Consider the following 18,138-nt stretch of genomic DNA (forward strand, 5'->3'; position numbering starts at 1 on the left):
CAGGGAAGGAAGCAGAATTGCTTTCAGCTTGTTTCTGTAACAAAGTCCTATCCCCACCATGGTTTGAGCAAGATGACCATGAAAGAAAGAATGCTCTTAGAACCAAAATGAAGAGCAGTACATCTGACTCCAAATAATTCTCTGGAGGATGCACCAAACACTTGGAGATCTTGGATCTGTTTATCACACTACAGTTTATAAAAAACACCTTTCCAAGCAGTAGCATGGTTTCTACAGGAAAACAAATAGAAGTGAGTGTTCCTGTGCCTCTGTCAGGCAACAGCACCCACAAGCTCACCCCAGAGCAATCACCCAGCTCCCGTTTCTAATGTACAAAGGGTGCAAAGTACCAGGGTCACCGAAATCCATCTCCGAACCAACGACCTGTTCTTCCATCCCTGAGCCTAAGACCTGCCTAGAATGTCCCCTCTGCAACTGGGTGGATGCAAAACCCACTCACACTGTCAATAAAAGCCAGCACACACTCATGTGAAGGCTCTTACTTGTGCCATCGTCGGGCTCAAAGCTCCCAGTGTTGTTCCACGTGTTGTTGCTGTTCCCGTAGTTCTCATCCGTGCTGGCCGGCTCAGCATAGTCAGCTGGGTTGAAAGTTCTGCAAGAAACAAGAGGATGGAAATGGTCACTCTGCCAAAGTGTTTTGAAAGCAACTGATTTTATTCAGACCATAACACATATCACAAGGCAGCTCTCACAGCACAGAGATGCTTCAGTTACACCAGCCATTCTAAATTTAAGTTACCATGATGCAGCTTGGGCCTTATTAACAAAAAACATGGCAAAACAAAAAAACTCAAACAAACCAACCAAACAAAAAAGCCCACCAAAACAACAACAAAAAAATCCCATAAAAACAAACCCCACCAAAAAAAAAAACCAAAAAAAGCCCCAAAAACAAAAAAGAAAATGGAAACAGAAATGACTGACACAAACAGTATCATTCATGCAGACTTTCATTTTTGCTGTGGTTTATGTCAGTGAAACTTACCCCATGCCTTGGGCAGAAAATCTTCCCCCTCGCCGTCCAGAGCCACCTGTAAACACACACACATGCACTGCTGTCCCTTGGCTCCACACCACTGGGCAAAGAAACACTTGAACAACACACAGATGGCCAGAATCTGAAAGTGGAGAGGATCTTCCTGGGTTGATGGGATTGCCAGCAACATCTTTTCATGTATGGGAGTGACCTCAGCTGGCTGGCAGCATGATTAGCAGTGCATCAATTCAGGACCACATGAGGTTTCCAGCTGGCACAAACCAGAAGTACTGAACCCCAGATTCTGATTTCTGCAGTATGTGACCTCAGCAACAATTCCTAAGCAGCAAATTTTGAGGTAAAACTAATTTCAGCCCCAAGTATTTCAAGTCCAAGCCAGTGGTGGTGCTCAGATACATGTATAATAATGATGAGGATGCAGGTTCTGTTGCTTAGAAGCCATTGGCCACCTGCTAAAATAAGTTAACCTTGAGTTTTTTAACTTTCCACCTCTGTAATAAAGCATTTTTTTTTCCAACTCCATGGATGTGATGCAAGAACTAGGTGCTGTTTCTAGCATCTTTAAGAAGGGAAAGCAACATGTAGGCACTAAAAGTAAGCACAAGAACAGAAAAATCAAGTACATATGCTCAGTTTAGCAATTCCTCCCATAAAAGAGGCTTTGGAAGCTCATGGGAGATAGATATACTGATGTAATTCTCCTCATCCCACCCCCTGGGGACCTCACATGCCATGTGTACCTCGGCCTCGGCCACGTCCCCGCCTCCCTCTTTCCGTGCCTCTTCCAGAAGATCCTCCACTCTTACCACCATCTAGCCCATTCTCCTGGCCCCGAACTGAAAGACAGAACAATGCAAAGACAATTTCAAGACTCATCCTGCTTTAGATCACATCTCAAAACCCCAAAATGTAGGGGCTGTGTGGGGGACCACATCACCACGTGCTCCCTGAACTTCTGATTGAAGCTGATGGTAAGTGAGGCCATCAGGCAAAGAATCATCTCAGAACAGATCCACACAAGCACATGGGTGGTTTTCCTCCCAGCTGTGTCTGCCCAAAAAGCTCTGCTGACTGCTGTCAGCACAGAGTGCTTCAGTGGGAGGGTTTTGGGGGTTATTAAAGAGCAGGTCCATACACTCTCTTCCACGGGTGGCACCTCGGCCTCGCCTCGGCAGCCCTCCACGTCGTCTGCTGAAATCCCGCTCCCGATCCCGGTTCTCTTTGCTTTCTTCACTGGGTTCCGTCTGTCCACTCTCCTTCTGTCCTGAGACACCTTTCTTCTTCCCAACCATTTCCCAGGAATGCTGAAGGTTTGTAGAGGGGAAAGAAATTAATCCCAGTTAGATCAATGAAATGTGCAAATGCATGAAGATTTAAACATGCTACGGAGAATGTAACAGGGGTCTCCTCAAAAACGGTTTCCAGATCAATTTTTTAAGGAATCTATCAGTCTACACACAGCACATCATCTTCCTTTGAGCCAAGCTTTCTTACAGTTGACTTGCACACAATTTGAGGTACCAGGAGATGAGTTATTCTATTTCTGCAAAGATCTACTAAAATCTTCAATAGAGATGGCATGATACTTCTAGAATTCAATACATGGATACATTTACCTTGCTTAGGGGGAAAAAAAAGCCTGCCATTTCACACAGGTCACCAGGAGCTCTCAGAATAACCCAGGTAAATATTTCATAGTGATCTGCAGTCAACATTAGGGGTAAGTTCTTTCAGCAGATGCAAAGTTATTAACAAAACCTCTCCCTTAAATATCATCTTAGATGGAGGAGAAGCATCACAGAATTTAACCAACAGGCAAGTTCAGCTGCAAAATGTTAAGTCTGCCTCCAGCTTACTGCCATGTATCTTCTGACTGTTAGTTTCATACTCTTAAACTGATGCTGCACACTGTTAGAACAATTAAAAATAGTCTAAAGTCATTTACAATCACCTGAAAACACAACTGTCAGCTGGGTTTCAATGGCAGCATGCAGGGACAGTGACAAAAAACACAACAACACAGTGGCACAAACTGCCATCAAACCCAAGGTTTCCAAAGTCTTTTTCCATAGGTATCTGGCTTAGAAATAAACTTTAAAATTACAGTATTAAAAGTAAACATTTTTCAAGCAAATGTTTCTTTTTTTTTTTTTTTAATCAAGTTTAATCTAGTGCTATGATCATACCTGTTCCTTTACTGTTTGAAATATAGCACATTGCCAGTAACTAGCTCAGCAGGTAAGCTGTCTTCAGCCCCAGAGCACCCAAGCAACTAACAGGTCTGTTTCCTGTAAGAAAATCTCCTCTCTGGGACTGCTGCACAAACCAGACCAGGACAGAAGCAGCTCCAAGGCGCTGACCAGTGGCACTGCAGGGGCTGCCTGTGCTCAGAGATGCTGTGACCACAAGGCCACCAGCCTGGATCAGTGGCAGACCAGCACTTCCTCCACCAGCTCCCTGCCGGCCTCTCCGTGGCCCTGCCCTGCAGGACCTCCTGCTGCTCATCCAATAAAGGAGGTGCTGCTCCACAGCTCCATGTGCTGCACACTGTCCTGGGTGCTACTCTCATGAGCAATTGCTTCTCCAGGCAGTTACACTGCTGTGATAGCAGGGGTTTGTTCCTAACTAGGAGTCACTTATTACAAAAGATGTGGAGGAGAACACAGCTGTGGCAGAGCAATGCACATTCCCTTTTCTAAAAGGATTTCCAAAAGCTACTTTATTCAGTTGCCAATGGAAAGGGCTTTCTAAAGACAAGGAGGAATGCATACATGTGCTGTACAGAACTTGTCTGAAGCCAAAGCAAGCAAAGAACCAGACACTAGGGAGCAGCTGCAACACACAAAATATAGTCAAAATATAGTTTGAGGTGTCCAGCTCATCCACATACCCCCAGGGCTTATCACAGGCAACATAACGAGCTAAAGCATAATATTCTAAAATGATATTTAGACTCTCAACTCAGAGTTGAGTTGGCTCCAGTCAAACCAGGGTGCCAGGAGGATATGTGGTATCAGCAGTGGTTTGGAAGGATCTCCCATTCCTAGGCTTTTTCTTGGACTGTAACAGTGCTTGCATCTCTGCTGTCTTTGTCACAAAAGGAATGACACCCTGCATGCAGGAAGGTTGCTCCTAAGCCAGCACTCTTGCTTTGGGGCTGATCAGGCTGTTCTCAGCTTACCTGAGAAAAGCACCTGCATGAGAAACAGCAACCAAGCCCAACTCCACAACAACAAACAGAAAAAAGGCCCTCAAAACCATGGCACAGGCAGCAGCACAGAAGCCAGTCAGTGAATCACTGAAAAATGAATCTTCAGGGCCAGAGACACAAAAACCACTTTGCTCTGACAGAAAGGAACTCCAGCTGACACACACCTGCCTTTCAATGCAGGTACTCAGCCCTGATGGGGAAAGGCAAGTTCTTTCATACTCACTGGTGTGAAAGCACATAGAGATTCCACTGTGCTACTGTTGAACTGCTTAGATTCAAAAGTAATAGGAAGGAAATTACTTCTGGCCTTTTCTCCTCTATTCCTTCAAACCTAGGGCCATTCTCACAGCCCACAGAGAGCAGCATTCAGCATCCAGGTCACAGCCACACTGTGCATGCTCCTGTGGAACTACTCAGTCACAGTGGCTGTCCTTATCTGGACATCACTGGATGCCTCACCTGCAAACAGGCAGTTAGACTGAACTAGGCCTCAGCAGATTTTCAGGACCCAGCCCTACCGTGTCAGGATTGCCCTCCAGCAGCACATTGATGGCTCTGTTGACATCCCCATTGCAGTCATGCAGAGCAATCACACACTCATCCTGGTTCTTGCCTGTGATGTCAATCAGCTGTAGAGAAAACAACACCATGGTCAGCATGTTCCAAACCAAGACGGCACCAAAATCTCTACGGGTCTCTCAGGAGGAAAGCAAGTTGAATCCCAAACCAGAAACCTTTCAACAAAAATTGAAGGGCTAGGGAATCTCCCCAGCCTTCTCACCTTAACTGTGTTCCTCAACAAGAAGTTTTGAGCTACCATTGTTTTACCACGACCCTCCTTTCACTACAACCTCCTTTTCTTAGGATAACACTGTTACTTGGAGAAACAAACTGAAAGTTCAGCACCACAGAAGTTGCTGCACCCACATCAAGGCAATGCCAAACACAAACACAGGCTGGGGGAGAATGGATGGAGAGCAGCCCTGAGGAGAAGGACTTGGGGGTTTGAGTTAAGATCACCTGGCCACATGCACTGGGAGCCCAGAAAGCCAACACTGTCCTAGGCTCACCCACAGCAGGGGATTCTGCCCCTCTGCTCTGCTGACATCCCCCTGCAGAGCTGCCTCCAGCTCTGGGACCCCAGCACAGGGAGGACAAGGAGCTGCTGCAGTGAGTCCAGGGAGGCCACAGAGATGATCCAGGGGCTGCAGCCCCTCTGCTCTGGACACAGGCTGGGAGAGTTGAGCCTGCAGAAGTAAAAGCCCCAGGGAGACCTCAGAGCCCCTTCCAGGGCCTAAAGAGGCTCAAAGAGAGCCAGAAAGGGACTTTGGACAAGGGCCTGGGGTGACAGGACAGGGGAACGGCTTTTCATTGCCAGAGGGCAGTTATACAGGCTATTGAGAAGAAATTCTTCCCTGTGATGGTGGTGAGGCCCTGGCAGTGTTGGAACACCTTGGGATAGTGGAAGATATCACCACAGCACAGGGGTGGAACTGGATACCCTTTAACGTCCCTACTGACCCAAACCACGCTTTATGATACGACTTTATAAAGGCAGTCCAAGGAAATTCAGGGAGCAGCCAGGTGTGTCCCTCCCACCCCCCCAGCATTCACAGTACTCCCAGTGCTGATCTCAGCTTCCTGTCAGAGTTCACCTTCGTTTTCCACACTCACTTGTTTCACCTTCTCCTCAAAGTCAGCATCGTTGTGGTCCGAAATCATCTGTGCAAGTCGAATCTGTTCTGCAGTAGCCTAAAGAAATCAGGGAGAGACAGAGCACATTGTCAGAGTGGTGCATTTCCAAACCATCCTCCAAAGGCCATTCTGCTACCCCAGGTTCTCTGGAAACCCTGGAAAGGAATCAGTATGGCAAAAACAAGGCATAAACAAGGGTCAGAGAAGGAAAACTCCAGGGAGAAAATGAGGAGAAAAAGGAGCAAGAAGAGGAGTCTGGAGGAAAGGGATATACTGTTGAAGGGATATATCTGTTGGCCTCATGGCACCAGATGAGCAGCAGCCACCCAAACCACATCTGTTTTGGGGCAGACCCTACCACCACCACACCACCAAGACCCACTGCAGGTGGCTTCTCAGCCACTTGCATTCCTTAAAGCGTGCGAGGAATGGACAAACATAAATAAAACCAAATCTCAGCAGCAGCTCCCACTTGGAGACAGACACGGGAACCCCAGTGCCAAGAGCTGCCCCATTACCCTGACCCTGGCAGCAGCACCTTGTGACACAGGGGGAGCTCTTTAGGCCAGCCCAGCTGTCAGCACTGACCAGCCAGGTCTCCACTGGTCTCTCTGGACAGTGCCCTTACCTGCGGCCGCTGCTTGTGCTGCGTCTGGCTCTGTGTCTGTGTCTGCTCCCAGCTGCCCCGGGCTCGGGTAGTGCCCACCGATGTCATCATTTACAGTATATACAAATAACAGTATTTACAAGGTTCAACTCTGTGGTGGGGCAGGGGAGAAGAGAGAACCGACTGTTAGATACCACAAACAAAAGACAGCACCGAGAGTGAACAATCACAAAGGTAACACAGCCAGAATGGCTGCTGTAGGTACCCACCCTCCCCACCACTTCTCCAAAACCACAGTGGGCCAGGCTGCCATCACCATGTGCACCCAACACAAAATGGCCACTTGTACTTCTGGAGGTTTCTCTCTGGATACCATAGCAGAGTGCTCCAGATGGAATATCACCTGCATCCAGGTGAAAGCAATCAGGCACCAGGAGCCAAAGAAAAATCAGACTCACAGACTGCTTTGGGTTGGAAAGGACCTTGAAGCTCATTCAGTTCTACTCCCCTGCCATTGGCAGAGACACCTTCCAACAGCCCAGGTAGCTCCAAGCCCCATCCAACCTGGCCTTGAGTGCTTCCAGAGGTGGGGCAGCCACAGCTTCTCTGGGCAAGCTGCACCAGATCCTCACCACCCTCACTGTAAAAAACCTTTCTCAGGTAATCTAGATTAACCATCCTTCAATTTGAAGCCATTCCCTGGACTTGAGGCAAAGAGTTTAACAACTTCTTGTTGGAACATGTGTGAGTGGGCACAGACCTGCCATGTACCCAAGCTGAGGCTGTGGCCATCAAATGGAGCAGGAAGGCTTGAAAAAAGCTTCAAAAAAACATCACTTGAAGGACAGAGCATCTCAGAGCCTCAGACACATCAGCTACTTCCCCTTCTCCTTTCTTGCCTTTAAAGCAGAACAGGGGAAGGAAAAACGCTCCAGCAATAAGTGGTGCTACATGTCTGTGGGATTTTTGTTTTAAGGAAAACCTGCCCTTGCAGAAGTGCCTATTTTTGCTTTTTTAAATTATTCCCTTGAACTGGAAAACCAAATTTTTTCCTAATATTCTCGATCACAAACATACTAAAAAAGTGAATAAGATATCTGCAAGGAATAACAGCCAGTAACACTGTTAGATAACACTGCTTGAGGCAAAAAATCCCAAGAAGAAAAGTTTGAGTGTCCAAAGCAAGCAGAGTTTTCTAACCTCACACTGGGCCTCAGGGCAGGGGGTGTTGGAAAGGGTTTAGCACTGAGGTTTTACCCTCTCTAGTGCTTTTCAGGCAAAAAGGATGTGAGAGACATCCCACAGCACTTGACAGGACTCACAGCTTCTAAGCCCCCGAAATTTCAATAATCATGGAATTCACATTTTTGTATTTCATTACTAAGACTGCAAAGCCTTCCCCCAAAGCAGCAGGATCTGCTGCTGTGCCCCAGGCAGACACAAGGGACATGGGAAGGAGCCACAGAGTACAGAAGCAGGGAGCTTAGCAAGACAATCAGCACAGGATCTGATCTGAAACACTGCTGTCCATGAGCAGGGCAGCACAGGGAAAAACAGTGTGCCAAGGAGGGAGCTCAGAAGCAGCATTAGCAAATAGTGCAGGAAAAGCTGGGGAATCTCTTGTTGAAGTTTGCAAGTACTGGACTGGGTGAGAAATCCCTCCTGAGAGCAGGGAGACCCTAACATTGCCTCTACATCCCCCACAGCTGCTCCCACCAGTGCCTGGCCTTTCTCTGCAGGCAAATTTCTGTGCAATTGCTCCTGAAGCTCCTCACAAAACTCCAAATTCCCACCTTCACAGCCACCCGTGCCTCAGGGCAATTTAACACCACAGTTTTACAGCCATACAGTGCCAGGGTCCCTTATGAGGAAACAATCCAAGCTACCAGGAGGCACAGAGGTACAGGGGAAGAGCAGCAAGCCTGCACTTCTGCCAAGGCAGAGCAGAAAAAGCCTTCTATCCCCAGCCATTCCCTCTGTGCAGGCTCAGTGCCCATGGTATAGATGTATTTTCGCTTTCTTCCAGTTGTAAGTTTCACACACAATTTGTTGTATTAAACCAACCCAGCAGCAGAACCACAGGCCCAGATTCCACACATCCACAGAAACCCAACCTGCAGCTTCCCTGGGCTGCAGGTGCAGCAGACTGAGCCCAAACCTTGTGCAGCCCAGGCATTGCTCAGCAGCTGCCATGCTCCACCCTGCCACCAGCAACACAAGAGTTTGTCCTTTCATGAGCTGAAAACCCATTAAAAAACCATCTACGGTAAAAACCTCAGCCAGAACCTGACTCTGGTGAGGCTGTCAGGTGAGGAGGTGTCCCCATGCAGACCCCAGAGCAGCCCTGGGGAACCAGGACTTGGCTACTGGGAACTCATTCCTCACTGGGGATCAGCTCAGTGGCAGCAGTAACCCACAGAACCCCAGTGCCTGCACTGCCCCACAGCTGCAAGAAAGCTTCCCAGACCAAAGCTGTTCTCATCAAAAGCATTCCTTTCTCTTCTCTTGAAAGAGCAAACCTGCACCCATGCACCAAGAGTTGAAAGAGCAGCTCCAGCCCAAGGGAGTGGTGGCCAGGCCACACTGGAGCAGGGCTCACACCTTAGGCCAACAGCTCTGCACTCCAGGGCTCGGGGAAAACAAAGGAGTTTCACAGTTACAGGTTACAGAACACTTCTCAAAGACACTGCAACAGATGAGACATTTGCTGTTACCCCCTTTCCTTCTCAGACCTGCCTTCCCACCAGGCCTAAAGAGGAGAGTCTCAACTACACAAGGAAAGTGCGGAGTCTCCAGAAAATGAGGGGATACAAAAATGTAACAAACTGTTCATTTTATTAGAAACGAGATAAGTTACAGTTTCAGAACCAGGATCTGTAGGTCCCATGGCGGTGCCAGACCTGCTGGCTGCTGCTTGCCCTGGCACATCCCAGTTCCAGTTTCCTGATGTGTTAATACAGAAAAATGGTATTTTCATCCCATTCTGACAAAGCTTAATAACATGTGCAAAAAAGCTCCAAAGCCCAAAAGGAAAGGGCCAGAGAAGGCAAAGCTTTTCCTGCAACATGGGGCAGAAAGAGGACCCAAAAAAGGGTTATCAATACGAGAAGTATTCCCCAGAGCAAAGACATGGTGGCCGCAAACCGAATCATTCCATGTATGCAAAGCATGAGCTTTTAGGGAGATGCTCCCGGATATGCCATCAAAGACCCCAACTGGGAATCGACAGGCAGCGCTTTGCTCGGGAGACTTCCGGGCCGGAGGGCGCAGGGAGAGCCCCCCGACCGGGATGGAGGGACGTGGAGCAGGGCGGCACTCGCGGGCCGGGGCTCCTCCAGGACCCCCGAACCGCTGCTGCCCGGGAATTTCACGTGGGCAGCGGAAGCAGCCGTGCCACGGCCCACGGGGCGCCACCGAGGAGCGGTGGCAGCAGCGGGCCTGGCGGCCCGCAAGGAGCCCGGCAGGGCGGGAGCACGGCTCCCATTGTTACCGCCGGCAGCGGCGGGGACGGGCGGGCCCCGAGAGCGCGGCAAGGTCGGAGCCGCCCGACCCCGCGGCCCAGCCCGAGGCTCACAACGAGGCAACGAACCGGACCGAAGCGGAGGGCGCCAGCGGGACCGGGCGGGAGCCCCCGCGGCGGCGCCAGGCCGGGCCCGCAACGGAGAGGCGGGCGAGTTCGGGCCGCTTCCGCCCTCATGGCCGCGGCCGCCATTTCACCCCCCCCACCCGCACCCGGCCCGCCCGCCTGCCTCACCTGCGGCGGCCGCGCGCTACGCCAGCCCCCGGCTACGGCCCGGCCCACTAGGCCGCGCGGGGCCCAGCGGCGCCGGCGGCGGGGCTCAGAGCCGCCCCCGGGGCACCGGACGCAGCTGGGCCGGGTGGGCGGGAGGCGGCGAGGCCGGGCAGGCAGGGGGCGGCGGCGGGAGCCGGTGGGGGCGGGTTCGGGGGCCGCGCGGTACCGGAGCCGCCGCCGCCGCCGCCGCCGCAACTTTACCTGGGTCCGCCCGCACTGACAACTCCCCCGACCCCGCCCCCGGCACGTGACCGCGCGGGGCGGGGCTGCCCACGCCGAGCACGTGACGTACGCGGGGCCGCTGCGGCGGCCCCGTACGGGTCACGTGATCGAGGCTCCTCCGGTCACGTGGTGGGCGCGCAGGGCGGCTTTGTGGCCGCCATGTTGTGCGGCCGCGGGCCGGGCCGGGCATGGCGGGGGCCGGCAGCAACTGGCTCTCGGGGGTCAACGTGGTGCTGGTCATGGCTTACGGCAGCCTGGTGAGGGCCGGCGGGACCGGACGGGACGGGTCGGGCTGGCGCGTCTGTGCGGCCTAGAGCGCCGCGGAGCCGCACCACGCGAGTCCGTGGAGCCCCCGCGAGGCTGATCCTGGCGCGTCCGTGGAGACGCCGTGGGCCCGGGCCCGAGGGGGCGATAAGGATCCCATGAGATATGTCCCGGACTGTCTGTGGGGAGCCCCTCGGAGTCGGGCTCGGGGCCCTCGTGGGGCTGGAACGCCCGTGGGCTCGTGGGGTCGGTGGAACGGGGAGGCGCCGTGAGCGGCAGCCTCTATGGAGGTCGGGGGGCGTGGGGCTGACCCGAGTGTCCCCGGAGCTCCCAGTGGGCTGAACTGGGAGCTCTGTGCTCGCCGGGGGCGGAGGGGCTGCCAAGCGGGAGCCAGAGGGTGGGCACGGGCTGGCTGTGAGACCTCTCCCCTGGCACACGCCTGACCCCCGCCCCGCTGGTGCTCCGCAGGTCTTTGTGCTGCTCTTCATCTTCGTGAAACGCCAGATCATGCGCTTCGCCATGAAGTCCCGCCGCGGCCCCCACGTGCCTGTGGGACAGCACGCACCCAAGGTGGGTATTCTGCATTCCCTGCACCCGTCCATGCCTGAAGGGACGCGCAGGAGCTGCTGCCTCAGAGTGGTGAGAGGCAGTGGGGAGGGTGCACCTACGGCTGTTCTTATCCCTTTGATCCCACAAACAAAGGCAGCGGTCTGTAAATGCTTTTTTGCTGCTGTACAGGATTTAAAGGAAGAGATTGATATTCGACTGTCAAGGGTGCAGGACATCAAGTACGAGCCACGGCTGCTGGCAGAGGATGACGGCCGGCTCCTGCAGCTGGAGACACCAGGTACTGTGCCAGAACTCTGTCCTGCACTGTTCCCTGGGGCCAAGCCACACTTCTGACTGCTCCTGTTGGTGGCGTGTCACATGAGATAGTGTCTCTTCTCCTGTTTTCCTTTTCCCCATTTCCCTCCAAGGCTTGCAGAGATCTCAGTTTGTGCTTTCCCTTTACCAGGCTGCTATAACTACCTGTACAGGATGAAGGCACTGGATGCAATCAGGACATCAGGTAAGGGAGCCTAGGGCAAGAGTGGGAGCAGAAGGGTTCAGAAGGACCCTGAATGAGGGTGCCAGCAGCCCCCAGCAGGTGCACACAGGGGAGTAGCAGTCACTTCTCCTACTGGTGGCCTGAGGGTTGGCTCACCCCTTGTGCTGGGGCAGTGGACATAGATGGAGATTTATCCAGGCCATAGGGATGAGCACAAGCATTTTTACATGTGCTTCAGCTGTTGTGCCTTTTTCCAGAAATCCCCTTCCAAGCAGAGGCTCGGTACCCAAAGTCTTTAATAGGGAAGAACTTCTGTGCCTACCTGCTGGAGCTGCGGAATTCCAGCGCCTCCTTCAAGGGCATCCGCAAAGCCTTGATTGACACCCTGCTGGATGGCTACGAGAGCGCCCGCTATGGCACTGGGGTGAGTGCTGGGGGCATTCCTGTGCCCTGCCCTGCTCCTGGCACTGAGTCACACCCTGACTTCAGCTGCATGTTCCATGGTCTTTTCTGGTTGTATCCAGGTCTTTGGGAAAACGGAATATCTGAAGTATGAGGAAGCTTTGAATGAACTAGCAAACATGTAAGTGCTGCTGCCCAGATGCACTGGTGGGTTCCTAGGCCCCAGCAGCTCGTGGGAAGGTGTGAACAGAGATGGGTTTAGGGCATAGGTGTCATCTGAGACAGGGCCTATCTGTGCCTGTCTGTCCCTCTGGGTTCACTCCTTCCTTGCAGCCCATCCGTTACTGCACTTTTGGGTTTGTTCCATAGTCACAGTCACTATTCTTCCTTGTCCCCAGCCACCTTGAGTCAGGGACTTGCACTGAACCAGTAGCTTTAGATGCCAAGATCTCAGTGAGTGTTCTCATCACGAAAACAGATTTGCTTCATGTTGGCAGACAGACACACACACAGGCTGAGCAGCTGCTCTGGGGCAGCAGCAGCAGTGATGGTGCCTCTTCTCTGCCCACAGCACCAAGGCCAGGGGTGGCAGCAGCCAGCGGCAGCACCAGTCAGCAGTGAAAGACCTCACGCTGTCCCCTGAAGTCTCCAACCCCACTACCATCCAGGTCACCTACCTTCCTTCCAGCCAGAAGAGCAAACGTGCCAAACACTTCCTGGAGCTGAAGAGTTTCAAGGACAACTACAACACACTGGAGAGCACCCTGTGAGCGTGTGGGGACCTGGTGCAGTGGGTATGCTGGGGGTCTGGGCTGCAGTGCAGGCAGCACTGAGAGGAACCAGCTGCCCTCTCAGATCCCCCGCAGCCCACTTTGGAGGTCATCACTCAGCGGGGGCTCCATTCCAACTGCTGGAGTTTGGCCCTCACCAGGAGCCCATTCTGGAGCTGCTGAGCCCATGGGGATCAGCCCCACGGCCTTCTCTGCCACGGGCTTATGACTCTCCAGTCCTGCATTGTCTTGGACCCTGTGAATAAACTCATGAGCTTGAGCTTATTTATAAAGACATGGATCCCAGCCAGCGCTCCCCTCCGCCCGTCCTTCCCTGCGGCAGCTGGCGGGAGCTGATGTTTGTCCGTCCTGTCCGTGAGGGTCTTGGGCACTGGAGCCACTTGTCTGTTTTTTTCTGAAGGGTGAACACTTTTCCCCATGACGTCATTGTTCCTGCTGTCAGCCCTCTGTGCCCAGCTTGCCTGTGCCCCTGGATGGGGTAGAAATAGTTTGGTGCCTGTTCCTAGCACCATGGCTAAGCTACCGCTTTGGGCTGAGGTTTCTACTCATTCTCCTGCACCCGGGCATTTGGGGACATCTCGAGTGGACAGAGCGGTGTTAAATGTCCCATCTGTTCTGCCAAGGGGGTGTTTGCTCCCACTCTCACCAGCGCCTCGCATGCCAGCGTCTGCCGAGCTCCTGGGGCTGACAGCTCGTGGCCCCCACCTTGAGTCTGCGTCCTGCCAGGCTGAGGACAGCGCCGGCAGCTCACCCGACACTGTGGCGTGGGCAACACAGAGTGGAGGCTACAGACCTCGGCACTTTTTAATTACTGTTTAATAAAATGACAGTTTAGCTCAAGTAGGATGTGTGCCACTGGCCTCTGACTGCAGGGTCCCGTCCCTCCCCGATCCCAGGCTGAGTCCCTCCTGAAGCTGCTACGAAGTAACCAGGACGCCATTAAAGGTAGCCAGGATGCTGCGGTTACTGCTGTGGTGGCTGAGATGCCGTGGCAGTAACTGGCATGCCGTGGTGGTAACCAGGATAGCGCCATTACAGTATCTGGGAGGCTGTTACTGTAACCAGGATGCCGTTACTGCCCAGGTGTTCCATTAACAGCCGGCCGTTGCAGGGGCCCTGTGGCGCTGACCATGGCAGTACCGAACAGCCAGAGCTCCTCACTGCGGTGGGAGGAGGTCAGACAGGGCAGGGGCTGGGAAGATGGAAGCTGTCCTGGGAGCAGGTGGAGACAGTGGGCTGCAGTGTGCCTGGGTGCAGGTTAAATCCCGGGCCACATGAACGTTGCTCTTCGTTTGCAGGTCCAGGCGAATGGGAATGCTGGAGCAGGGTTCCTGAGGAGGTAGAGCTGGCAGAGCGCCCTGGGGGCTGAGTCCCCAGTACTGCTGGGGATCTGTGGGCAATGAGGAGGAGCCCTAGCACAGGGAAGGCTGGGGGGAACATCTCTGCATCCCTGACCTGCCCACCCTGTGTCTCAATAGTGGGCAGGGGGCCAGGGAGAACCCACAGTGCTGGGCATCGTCCCTTGGGGTGCTGCAGTGGATCACAGAGTCACGGCTGAAGAAGTGTGTGGAGCTGGAGCTGCACCTTGCAGACAGGGAGCAGGCAGCGGTGAGGCTGGGCATTGGTTGGGTACAGCTGGGGTCCCCCAGCCCTCTGCTGCCACGGGTGGGTGCCCCCCTTGTCCTGGGGAGCAATGTCTCCCAGCTCTGATGAGCCAGGGGGATGCGGGGGTTCAGCACTGCCCCTGTACCTGGCAGATCCGCCGAGATGCCCTGTGCCAGCTTGTCCTGGATGAGCACCTACAGCACCAGCAGGAGCTGCGCCAGCAGGAGAAAGCCTTCTATGTGGAGCGGCTCTGAGTGCTCAGCCCAGTGTGTGGCACTGGCCTGGCATCCCCCAGCTCCTGACTGAGAATAAAATATGTTGAGCAAGACAGGCTGTGTCTGCTGCATGTGAGGCATGGGACAGCCCAGGGCAGCAGTGGGGGGAAGATACAGCCCAGCACAATTCCCGTGGCTGGGATCCAGACATGTCGCCTGCAACCCTGGGTGCCCTGGATCCTACACACTTCATCTCGCCCATGGCTGTGCCAGGAGATGGCAGCACGGCCAGCATGCCTCACCAGGCTGGGTGCTCCACACCGGGTCCCTGTCCCAGCACAGGTCCTGCTGCACCATGCTGTGTGCCACAGTGCTCCTGGCCGTGTGGCACAGCCCTGCAGCAGCAGGGAGAGGAGCCTGGCTGGGCTGGGTGCAATGCTCCTGGTCCCATCCAGGCACCCCCGGATCCCTGTCCCCCAGCTGGGAGGGCCCTGTCCCCCGCCTCCCATCCCTTCTGCCTGTGCCTGACCTTGGTGTCTCCCAGCCCCAGGGCCCATCAGTGCCTGCTCTGGCTCTGCTTATTGACAGGGCTGGCGGCTGCTGGGCCAGCACCCCCCACCCCACGGCCCTTCATTAGCTCGGCTGTCGGGCTGCATCACATCACCCAGTGCCACGCACATGCCCCCGGCTCTGGCACTGCTGCTGCCACGTGTGTCCCTGCTGTCCCCACTGCCACCTCTCATCGTGTGGCCACCTCAGGAGGCTGAAGCCCCTAACCCCAAGGCCAGGCTGTGTCCCTGTCTTTCCCATGGCACTCAGGATTCTGGCTGCCCCATGTCCTGTCCCACTGGTCCCCCAAAGCCTGAGCCCCCACAAAGCCCCCAGTGCCATTCTTGTGGCTGGTGTGTCCCACTGCAGCAAAGCACTGCTCTGGTGTGGGAAGGCTGTGCTTGCAGCACTCCATGATATCCCATGTGCCCTTGTCACTGGGCACCACCATCCTGGTCCCAGCAGCTGCCCCAGTGCGGATCGGGGTCCTGCCTCAGTCACCCAGGATGGGTGGGGCCACACCCTCAACATGGAAGCAGCAGGGTGACAGGCAGCCCTCCCAGCTGCTCCTTGGAAGAGATACCTGAGTTCCCTGTGAGTTCCAGCAGCTCCCCAAAGCAAGGGGATGTGAGGCACAACTCCCCCATGTCAATGGGGCTCGTCCTTGGGCAGGGTCATGTGCAGCCCCTTGGTGGCACAGGGCCCACAGGCCAGGGCTGGCCCCCAGTATTGACAGCCCTGCTAATGACAGGGAGTGTCACCAGGGGCAGGAGCAGGCGGCGCGGGGCCATCGACCGCATCGACCGGCAGCGCGGGGCGGCAAGGGCGCGGGGGTCCGTGGAGGGGGCAGGGGGACGTCAATGGGTGGTAATTAATGGGAACAAGGCCACGTGTGCGGGGCCAGGGCTGTCGCAGGCCACGTCCCTCTGCTTGGTGCAGCCGAGCGCGGTTATAAACGGCGGCCAGGCGACCCCCAAGCCAGAGCGCAGCGGAGTCCCCCAAGCCAGCCCAGGTAAGATGGTGATGGATGTGGGGTCCCTTTGTCCCCAGCGCTGCCTGCCATGGCATGATGCTCCATGCCAAGTGCATGTCACAGTGTGCCCTGACATGCCATGCCAGGAAACCAAGCCTGCACTGCCCTGCTCCGGCTTCATCCCGGCCACAGGACGTCTCCTGCTCCAGCACTGCATCCTGAGCAGCCCAGTACCAGCACAGCTGCCCAGCAGGCTCCAGGCACTGAGGTGAGGCTGGGTGCTGCCTCTGCAGCGCCTCGGGGGTTATACCTGGATACCACTCCCGCCCCAGCTCTCAGCATATTCTTCTTTTTCTCTTACAGGCAGCTGAGCTCCGGGTCCTCCCACCTCCGTCTGCCCCTGTCTCTGTCTGATATGTTTGATATTAGGTTGTTTTATTGGAAAACCAACTAAATATCAAACATATTCTTACAGCGCCAGGGACGCCCAGCACTGACTTGGCCAGATGCTGCCTGTGCCGTGTCTCAGGCAGGGGGATCCTCTGCACCCTGTCCTGCACCCTCTGCTAGTCATCACTGCTGCAATAAAACCTGTCTGCCCATCTCCACGGGACTGAGAGGGGGAGCCCAGAGCCGTCCTGGGGGTTGGCGGAGGTTTGGGATGGCAGCGGGGTCAGCGCTTGCCACCTGTCCCCCCGCTCACACCAGGGATGATGACAATACAAAGGCCCGTGGCCCTGTGCCCAGCAGTGCCTCCACTGCTGTGGCACGGGGGGGTTTATTTATGGAGGTGCAGCCACTGCTCAGGGCCCTTGGTGGGCAGTGTCCCTCTAGTGCCCTGCCCAGGGTACCCAGAGCTGCCATCAGGGTCCCTGGGTGCTGACCCCTTTAGCCCTCAACATTTGGCCCTGGATGGGAGCAGTGGGTCTCTTCCATGGGAGATCCTAACCTGATTTGGGATCAGGTTAGAGACCTGGGACCTCTGGGCCGGCACGAGGAGGCTGCAAATCTCTCAGCTGCGGACGAAGTGCCACCACTTGCCCTGAGAATTCCTTCCCTTGCCTGGGGAATCTGCTCCTCCAGCTGCCAACAGCATTCTCCCCCTCAGCACCAAGCACCACCACAGCTGGAGCTAGGCTTGGGGCTCAGCAGGCTCCTGAGGGGCTCTACCCCTGGCACTGGGGGCAGTTTCCCCTGCTGCTCCTTGCAGAGCCAAACACTCTTGGCCAAGCCCCTGCTCCCAAAATAGCGCCAGGATGATCTTGCCCTTTTCTATGCCGCCCCCAGGCAGGGGTAAATGTCAGCCCAGGGCCACCAAAACATCCTAAGCCCTCCGGGAAGGCAAATGGGGGTCGAGGACTACATGCCAGTTCTGTACGGACCCAGTTCAACATCCTGAGGAAGCACTCGGGGCACCAGCCAGGGTGTCCTGTTGCATGGGGGGAGGAGGCACCTGGAACAATGCAGGACCCCCTCTCGCAGACCTGCTGCTGCTTTTTATAACGCCCCAGCTGTCCTCAGGAGCCCAAATAAGGCTGTGACCACCCGGAGCCCCCAGGACACACAATGGGTCCCGAGGACAGACTTTTTGGGAAGGTGGGGAGGCGGCTCAGCCCAAGAAAGGCAAAGCCACTGTGCTGGGCAGAGCTGATAAACGGTCAGTGGGGCACAGGCACCACAGCTGCCCTAGCCACCCATTGTCTGTGTGCATCCCGCTGCCCGCCGCTGCCCGTGGCCCACCGAAG

At 54.9% G+C, this 18,138-nt stretch overlaps 2 protein-coding genes across 8 annotated transcripts in view; one reads left to right on the forward strand and one right to left on the reverse strand.

Moving 5' to 3' along the window:
* Positions 1–10,561, reverse strand: part of UBAP2L (ubiquitin associated protein 2 like) — a 29,294-nt gene extending 18,733 nt beyond the window's left edge. For 6 of the 7 annotated variants that reach the window (XM_084223011.1, XM_084223010.1, XM_084223007.1 and 3 more), the window contains exons 1-8: positions 10,526–10,561; positions 6,553–6,682; positions 5,904–5,981; positions 4,748–4,858; positions 2,154–2,322; positions 1,759–1,854; positions 1,007–1,052; positions 504–613 (exon numbers count right to left, since the gene is read on the reverse strand). In XM_084223011.1, coding sequence (XP_084079137.1) covers positions 504–613; positions 1,007–1,052; positions 1,759–1,854; positions 2,154–2,322; positions 4,748–4,858; positions 5,904–5,981; positions 6,553–6,642 — 700 coding nt within the window. In that variant the 5' untranslated portion in view covers positions 6,643–6,682; positions 10,526–10,561. The other variant, XM_084223006.1, reaches the window with a different exon arrangement.
* A 111-nt stretch (positions 10,562–10,672) lies between these two features.
* Positions 10,673–13,885, forward strand: LOC311164091 (protein C1orf43 homolog). The gene is made up of 7 exons (XM_084223394.1): positions 10,673–10,803; positions 11,279–11,380; positions 11,549–11,657; positions 11,826–11,879; positions 12,116–12,282; positions 12,383–12,441; positions 12,832–13,885. The coding sequence occupies exons 1-7, from the start codon at positions 10,735–10,737 to the stop codon at positions 13,028–13,030; spliced, it is 759 nt and encodes a 252-aa protein (XP_084079520.1). The 5' UTR covers positions 10,673–10,734; the 3' UTR covers positions 13,031–13,885.
* Positions 13,886–18,138: the final 4,253 nt, after the last annotated feature.

Source organism: Fringilla coelebs (assembly GCF_963513975.1).
Source record: "Fringilla coelebs genome assembly, chromosome: 29".
Lineage (NCBI taxonomy): Eukaryota > Metazoa > Chordata > Aves > Passeriformes > Fringillidae > Fringilla > Fringilla coelebs.